At 27.8% G+C, this 9,340-nt stretch overlaps 1 protein-coding gene across 2 annotated transcripts; it reads left to right on the forward strand.

The window, feature by feature from the left end:
- Positions 1-471: 471 nt before the first annotated feature.
- Positions 472-8,530, forward strand: LOC108479766 (AT-rich interactive domain-containing protein 1). 2 transcript variants are annotated; one of them, XM_017782542.2, is made up of 3 exons: positions 472-815; positions 1,282-2,427; positions 7,346-8,530. In XM_017782542.2, the coding sequence occupies exons 2-3, from the start codon at positions 1,300-1,302 to the stop codon at positions 8,228-8,230; spliced, it is 2,013 nt and encodes a 670-aa protein (XP_017638031.1). In that variant the 5' UTR covers positions 472-815; positions 1,282-1,299; the 3' UTR covers positions 8,231-8,530. The 2 variants fall into 2 exon arrangements, with proteins under 2 accessions (XP_017638031.1, XP_017638032.1); XM_017782543.2 differs by having other exon boundaries at positions 1,307-2,427.
- The last annotated feature ends 810 nt before the right edge of the window (positions 8,531-9,340 follow it).

Below are 9,340 nucleotides of genomic sequence, written 5' to 3' on the forward strand. Positions count from 1 at the left end.
AAATATTCACAAAAATATTTATAAGGAAAAAAGTTATCTCAATTCAAGATCTAAAGAGAGTTAATTGTGTTGATTTGAATCTCTCACTAAATAAGACTATTAATGAGATAAAGCTTTAAAGAAAACTAATAAAAAACAATCTAATAGTTAGATTATGTTTTAAAGAAAGCCGATGGTTTCAGATCTATCACTAAATAAGACTTCTGATGAGATTCGAATTACGATGCTTCTCAAATATAAACGAGTTTTATTTTTACTATACTTTAAAAGATATGAGTTGTCACTCACTTGTGAGATTTAAAAAACTTATAAAAAAATATTTAAAAATTTTTCAAACTTTATTTCCTCAAAAACTTTTATTATTCTTGAGATTTTAAATTACCAAACTATCCCCTCAACCCATGGTTATTAATTAACCAAAGGTTAACCAATCATGACAAATAACTAGTATAAAATAAAGGGTTTGGGGGTGGGGGACTTTGTTTGAAACCCTACTCAAAAACTTGCCCATACTTTTTTTCTCTCCTATATATATATTTAACACATTCATTATTCACCCCCAAAGAGTTTTTTTTCTTTTAAGATTTGAAAAAAAAAAACCCCAAAGAGAGAGAAAAAAATAGCAAAAAGAGAGGGGCTTAATAAAAAAACCCTAAAAAGAAAAGGGTAGAAAAAAAAGTAGCAAAAGAGAGAATTTGAGGGGTGAAAAAGAAAAAAAACCCCAAAGGCAAAGGGAGTCTAAAGGGAGGGGCTATCGAAAATCCTTGCTTATTTTCACACCCCAAAGGGGCCAAAAGGAAAAAAATATAATACTGGTATGTTTATTTTTCAATTTTCTCTCTTTATTTTTGAAATTTTTTGTTTAATTAGTCTAAATTTTTATAAGAGAAATTCAAAATTGTTTGAGAATCTTGGATTTTCTATTCAAGGGTTTGTATCTGTAAAACCTTGTAATTTAGCCCCTGAAGAAAAATTCTAAAGCCGTTTTTCCTCTTTTCGCTCCATCTGCAATTAAGAGAAAGTGAGAGAAAGCGCGGGACAAAACCAAAATTCACAAATCAAAACCCTAGATTATTAATTTTCATTTTTTCCGCCAAAAAATTGATAGCATGCAAGACCCCAGATGATTAGTTGGTATTTAAAATCTAAATATTTCAGTTGTGAGTTTTTTTTTTTAATTTGTTTTTATTTCGTTTTGGTCCCCCAAAATTTTATTTATTTTGCGTTTTTGGTGAAAGAATGAATGATTATACAAATATACAAAGAATTATTTGTTTTTAGGTTTTGAATTCGAAATCCATGGCAGGGTGGTCTATGAGAGCTGATGGGTCTTCACTAGATTGCGCTAAAACCCTAGAAAAACTCGAGCCAGCTTTGGTCGATCTCGATCCCTTTTCTGAAGGATTGTTTTTGAAATCTGAACCTGATAAGATTAGGTTCTGGTTTAACAAGTTTCTTGGGTTGTTTTTAAAAGAGGTTTGTGCCCAAGGTTGCTATCGGCCTCTTCCTCCATTGCTTGCAGATGGGCAACCTGTGGATTTGTTTAAGCTTTTCTTGGTTGTAAGTGAGAATGGTGGGTACAATGCTGTTTCAAAAAGTGGGTTATGGGATTTGGTTGCTAAAGAATCTGGGTTTGATTTAAATGTGGCTTCATCTCTTAAGTTAGTTTATGTTAAGTACTTAGTTTCATTAGAGAGATGGTTGGAACAATTTTTTCAAAGTGAAGACTCGAAGATTGAATCGAATTGTAGTGGTCATTTGATGGAGTTGGGAGCTGAGCTTAAAGGGTTTTTGTTGGAATCGAAGAAGAAAGTTATGGAATATTCACAAGTTGAGGAGAGTATAGTGGCAGGGTCAGATAGAGGAGATAAGTGCGTAAAAGGGGAGGAATCTATGCGTATCGATTTGACAAAGAGGGTTTTACGTTATGAGGAAGTTGAAAATTTGCAGAATGATGATGATCTAAAGAGTACGTTGGTTGAAAATTTGCAGAATGATGATGATCTAAAGAGTACGGTGGTTGATTCGGAGTGTGAAAAGAGGTTCATTTTAATCGATGTAGATGATATGCCTTCCGATATGGCGAAAAGTGGCACCAACTCAATGTGTAACGAGGATGAGGATTGTGTTGAATGTAAGCAATACACGGATATTGTTGATGATGATGATGTTATGATATTAGATTCAAACAGCATTAAGGAAAACTTTTCATCTCATAAGCGAAAACGGGATTCTACATGGGAAATGCTTAATTGGGTTAACGAGGTTGCAAAGGATCCTTGTGCTTTGGTGGTTGGTTCATTACCAGAGAGTTCAAAATGGACGGCTTATGGGAGTGAAGAACTTTGGAAGCAGGTTTTATTGTTTCGGGAAGCTGCCTTTGGAAGAAAGGATGATAGTTCAAGTGCTGGCCAGTCCAATTTGCAGGTACGCATCAGCCTTTTCTAAGCTTGCCTGCATTTTGTTCATTAATTCAAGCTAGATGTTAATATACTTATCACCTGTTCCTTTTATTGTTTATTTTGTTAATTGATCTTAGAATAATTTATATCATTCTTAAATTTCAATTTCATTGAATGCTGTGGAGGTAGTTTGCTTGAAAATGCTCCATTATGCATTTTTACTTCCTTGTGATTAATAAGATCAGCTGCATGTCATCCATCTTGGTGCTAGAAAAGGAAAGTAGCAAAATTAGCCATTGTTGATAAAGTACTGAGAGGCTCTTATATTACGAGTGAGATTGTATTTTGCATATCTACTAATGAGTAAATTAGTCCATGTAATTTAGATTAAATAGCAAATTTGTTCTATTAAAAATTTCTTTTATTTCTACTTTTAAAAATTGGTTCATGTACATTAACATGAAATGCAGGTGGCACGTCGCCTGTAACTGTTTGACCAATTTTTAACCTTAGGAATTGATGAAATTTTAATAGAGATGACCAGTTTGCCCTTTATTCTAACGTATAAAGATTAATTTATTCATTTTTTTAATAAATGGTACAAAATGTAATTTGACTCTTAGTAAAGGGCCTCCGTTGTACTTTTACTGTCATTGTTCTAAACATATCTATTCATCACTCTGCATGCCCTTAGATTTAGGTTGTTTATGTGTGTCATATTTCATCACATTCATTCAGGGGTAAGCGTTTGATCGATCGAATTAAGTGAAAAAATTGAGTTAATCGAGTTGATTAGTCCTATTTTATCATCTTAACTCGATTTGAATTTTTTTTAATCGAGTCGAATGAAATTGTTTGAGTGTTAAATTAAAATCTTGTTACAGTATAACTAATTCCATTTTAGAGCACATAAATTCAAAGCCATATATATTTGAAAACTTTTTCAAAGTAAAATAGTAAAAGAATACTATCATACACTTGAATCATTAATTAACTTATTTAGACCCAAAATTATTATTATAGAAAATTTTAATTTTTAACTTTCTTTATATATATATATTTAGAATTTTTTGAAATTTTATAAATATTCTGAAATTTAAAATTTTTTGAAAATTTGAAAATTATTTTGAAATTTTTATTGAAAGTGATCAATTTGTTCATTTTCAAACTTGACATAGACTAAAATAGTATTTACACCAATCTGTTATTTGAATATTCGAGTTATTCAAATTGTAAAATTTAACTCAATTTAATTAACTCGAAATTCGAATTTATTTTTTGATTTTTTCGAATTGAATCGAGTTTTGTTCACCTTTCATTTAAAACCATTAATTTGTGTACTCTCATTTTGTCTCTCTATTTGAATGTGGGGTGTGATAAAAAATAGTGGCGTCATTGTAGTAGAGTGATTAAAATCAATAGTGAACTTTGTTGTATGGATGCAAACATAGTGGTTGCGGTGAAATGGGAAAGAAAATGACCATTAATTTATAATTAAAATATTTTTACTTATGTTATCTATGCTAAATTAACTTGCTTCACTATATGGGTGACAAAAAAATTCTTATGCTTCATACATATTTTGTAAAAAATAAAAATTATAAATATTCATGTAAGTTTGTTAAATAATTTATGGTTTTATTTAGGGGTAAGCAAAATTTGATCTAATTCGAAAAAGTCGATTTTTTTTTAAAATTCGCATTATTCGAATTATTCGAGTAAACTCGAATAAGTAATTCGAGTTCGAATCGAGTTGAATTTTACAATTCAAATAATAGATTGGTATAAATATCTTTTTAGTCTCTGTCAAGTTTGAAAATGAGCATTTTGGATTCTCTCAACAAAATTGTAAAATAATTCAAAAAATTGTAAAATAATTCAAAATAATTTTAAAATTTAAAATAATTTTAAAATTCAAAATATTTATAAAAATTTCAAAATAAATTCAAAAAATATATAAAGTTAAAAATTAAAAAATTTCTAAGTAAGTTAATTAGTAATTCAAGTTTATCGTAGTATATTTTTTTATTTTGTTTTGAAAAAGTTTTAAAATTTATGATTTTAAATTTATATATTCTAACATGAAATTAATTATCTTGGAACAAGATTTTAATTTGATATGTTTATTTTTTTAATTTAACTTAAACAATTTTATTCGCTCGATTTGAAAAAATTTCAAATCGGGTTAGGATGATAAAATAGGACTCGTCAACTCGATTAACTCAATTTTTTCACTAGATTCGATCGAACGTTTACCCTAGTTTTATTTATTTATTTTGAGTGAAATTGTTTTTATGGGAGTGGATGGTTATTTTAAAAATAGTAAAATTTTAGGATGAAGTTTTTCTAAAAGATTATTAAGGTCTTTTAAGATATTGTATAAAATATTCTTAATTTAATGTTTTTACGGGTTTAAATTTCATTCTATTCAAAATTTAATTTTTCCATTTTAATATTGTATATATTGCATTATTTATTGTATGTTATTTTAAACACACTCTTGTATTCTAAATATGTTGTTTTTACATGCTTACGTGTGTGATAGAATTTTTAATATACATGTAATACATGTAAGTTTTAAATTATTGATGGTTTTATTTATTTTGAGTGAAATTGCTTTCATGGAAGTGGATAATTATTTTTAAAAATAGTAAAATTTGTAGGATGAAGTTTCTTTCTAAAAGATTATTAAGTTCTTTTAAGATATCGTAAAAAATGTGTTTAAATTTTGTTTTATTCCTAATTTAATCTAACTTTTCATTTTAATATTTTACATATTGCATGTGTTATTAGTAATTAGTTTCAAATCATACATTCTGTCTGTTATTTTTAAACATATCCAGTATTTTAAATACGTAACTTTTACATGCATATGTGTGTGATAGAATTGATCATATATAAGTTTTTTAAATTATTGATGGTTTTATTTTTTATTTTGAGTGATTGTTTTTACGGAAGTGGATGGTTATTTTAAAATTGAAAAATTTTAAGATTGAAGCTTTTTTTCTAAAAGATTATTAAGTTCTTTTAAGATATTGTATAAAATATTAAAAGTCATAAACAACTTTTACAATAATAATTGTTGATATTTAAAAGAAATGGGCTTTTAATGTTTTCATACTTGAGTTGATGATTAGTTAACTTATGATATCAACTCAATCAAGGTTTTATATATAATATCTATTTATATTATATTTAAATTCTTGATTGAGTTGATGTTATGAGTTAGTTAGACATGTACTAACTTATTTGAAAAATAACTAAAATAATTTTCTATGTATTAAGTTATATTTTTATGAGAGTATTTTTTCTTTTTATATTTTTATATGAAATTAATAAAAACAATTCATATATAGACTTTTTATATATAAATTTTTTATCCAATTCTTAATATAATTTCTCTCATTGAGATTGGTGTCACGGGTTGAAACTTACAAAAAAACTTATTTTTGGAAAAATACTAGATAAAGGGTGTAAGTGTTATTTAACATAAAATTTTAAATATCTATACTGTTGATTAAACCTTTTATTGAGTTGATGTCACTTATCAACTGGTTCCCAACTCAGTTAGGGAATTACCAACAAACCATTGTATTTATGTAGTAAGTTATATAATTATGAGGGTGTTTTCATCTTTTTATATATTTATAATTCAATAAAAATTATCCATGAGATTTGACATGCATATAGAAAAATTTTCATTTATCATTTAATCTAAAACAATTTTAAATTTTATTTGAAACTTTAATAACTTATAAGTGCGTTCTAAATTTTTATATATTTGTGTATATTAATAATGTTGTTGATTGAATTAGTGTTATAAGTTAACTTGATATTAACTCAAGATTGATGACAAAATAATGATAAACAATTGTATTCATTTAATATTTTTAGTCTCGTGTGTTTTTTTGTTTAAATTTCGTTTTAAATACATGATTTCCCCATGCATGCGCGTGTGGTAAGGTTTTTAATTTTCATTAATGATCTTCAAAATTTAGGGCCATTTAATTTATAAAATTACCCATTTCACCTGTAACTTTCCATTTTCTCTCATTTCTAACTTATATATAACTTCTATTTCTTTTCCTTTCTTATTCAGTTCCTCACCCACATTGTTGTATAAGTAGTTTGTCTTTTTTAAAGAAAACCATTGCATTAACTTCTCTCAAATAATTCTTTTTGACATTGAAATTTCTGGCTTTGTGGTCATTCAAAAGCTATGCTACTATTTTTTGGGGATTAGGTTCAAATTAACCATTACTTAGGATGATAGATTAAATTTACCACTCATGATTGCAATTTTCCGTTGTACTCTCTAATTTGGTTAAAAAAAAATAGAAGATAGAATATTTTGTTAAGACTCTCACATAATATTCTTTTGTCAAACTTGTGATTTTTTTTTATCGATATTCGAAACTTCTTATGGTAAAATTGCATATCTATTCAAGGATAAGTGGTAAATCAGTATCCCTTTTTCATTTTATTATCAGTTACGGACATGTTTGGCTTTGTCATTCTTTTTAATTATAAAAAATTGTCTGCAGGTTGAAGTTTCTTTTAGAATCTATGCATTTTGCGGTCATCTTCTGTGAGATCATTTGAATAACTTACTGTTTGTATTCTTTTTTTCATAGTACTAAATAATGATTGCAGATGGCTTAGTTTGAGTTTGGTTAAAAGGGGTTTTAAATAAGTTTAAGCCATATTGTTTGACTTCGGCTTTTCTCGGGGTTTAATTTGACAATTATCCAATTTTCCCGAGCATGAAATAATACTCTTTGCCTGTGGCTTGTCTCCGTATTAGCCTTACCATGTAAGATAATGGTTATGTTGATAATGCTATTAGCCAAAACCATACATATATTTTCCTTGTTGGTTGTGTATTGCGCTATTTATTGGTCTCCATAAACATTTATTTATTTCATTGTGTGCTTACTTTGTAGAAAAATCAGAAGATGCATCCCTTCATGTATGATGACGATAATGGGAAATTCGGGTATAACCTTAGAGAGAGGCTGAGTTGCACAAGGAAGGTCTTTTTTGGGAAAAAGACTTCAAAAGGACAGGATCGATCACAACCCTCCTCCTCAGGGAATCATAGTGATTTGGACGGTTCTACGATAGGGATCAGCAAGCATTTGCATGGAACTTGTGACACTGCAACCCCAGGGTCAGTGTTTGATTACGATGTCGACATTCAAGTTCCTATTGGCCCATTGTTTCAAGTTGAGGTACCAGAGTGGACAGGGGTAGTTTCAGAAAGTGATTCAAAATGGTTAGGGACTCGTGTTTGGCCATTGGAAAAGAAAGAAAACAGGACTTTTATTGAACTTGATCGTATCGGGAAAGGAAGACCGGATTCATGTGGTTGCCATATTCAAAATTCTATACAATGTGTAAGGTTTCACGTTAGCCAGAAAAGAATGAAAATCAAGCTTGAGCTAGGTTCAGCTTTCAACAAATGGAATTTTGATCAGATGGGTGAATATGTTGCTATTGCTTGGGGTGAAGAAGAAAAGAGCATGTTTTCGTCTATCATAAAGTCAAATTTGCCGTCGTTAGACAAATCTTTCTGGGACGAGATCTACAAGTATTTCCGTAACAAAAGTAGGGAAGAACTTGTTTGTTACTATTACAATGCCTTCCTTTTGCAGCGTAGAGCAAACCAAAACCGGACCACTCCGAGCAACATTAATAGTGACGACGAGGAACCTGAAGAAGAATCAGAATCAGTCAGTAAAGGCAGTAAGCGTGAAGCAATTAAGCCATACACCTCTATCTTAATTTCTCCAAAGAAGTCACATAAGAGGACTAGATACTCTTCTTAAAGCAAATATGGGTTTTTTATTTATTTATTTCGAGTTTAGGTTGTTTTGGGTTGTGTCGAGGTTTATATAAATATATCCTTGAGGGTGTACCTTTGAAAAGTGAAGAATTTTAGTGGTCAATGATTTTGTTTAGAGGGGAAGAATTGATCACTCACACTACCTTAAGCTTTCAAGTAGTGTCTATGGATGCTCTTGAAAGTGTTTTTGGTTAATTTTAATCATTGTCCATTTATTATAATTACTACTATATTAGTGACATCAAAAATCAAATACACAGTTATTTGCCATCTTTTATTTTCATTGAGCTTTTAATGGGTTAAAATAATATATTTGGGAATGGATTTATTTACAGATGTAAAATTGTAGTATATTTTTGCACGGTTAATATTTTATGATCTAATTATTGAATTTATTAATATAATTATATTTGTCATTCATATAAAGTTTTGAACCAATTCGATATCTCTATCATATCGATTTATAATAGTGTATATGTTAATATTTATTGAACAATTTGAAAGTTTTTACATAAAATAAATAGTTGGATATTTTTAATTTATATCAAATTTGACATGCATGATTTATGTGAATAGAATATGAAATATGATGGTTGAATCATTAAGATAATAATCATACAAAAGTATATGAAAGTGTGTAGAAAAGTTTTAATTTTATACCGTGTAAGTAAATCCTTCTATTACATGTACAATTGATAAAAATGAGAAATTGAAAACTGGTTTGAATTGGTGTATCTAACAATTTTAAAATTTTAATTTACAAGTTAAAAATTGTAGTTATTTGACTCAAATTAAAATTTTTATTTATTTATTTTATAAAAAATTAATTTTTATAATGTAAAAATAAATATTTATACTTAAAATAATGAAAATATTAACATTTTTATATAACAATATTTAAAGATAAAATTTTCATATTATTTCTTTAGTCAATTATATTGAAATACAAAAGAAACATTTTAGAATATATTTTCAATTATTATAAATACTTAAAAATTAAGTTTTTAATACAATTTGACTTAAAATAGTGAAAATAATTTTAAAGAGTTTAAAAATGTTTTTAAAGTCTTAAAGTAGTTAACTAAGTATCGGA

Source organism: Gossypium arboreum, chromosome 12 (genome assembly GCF_025698485.1).
Source record: "Gossypium arboreum isolate Shixiya-1 chromosome 12, ASM2569848v2, whole genome shotgun sequence".
Classification (NCBI taxonomy): Eukaryota; Viridiplantae; Streptophyta; class Magnoliopsida; order Malvales; family Malvaceae; genus Gossypium; species Gossypium arboreum.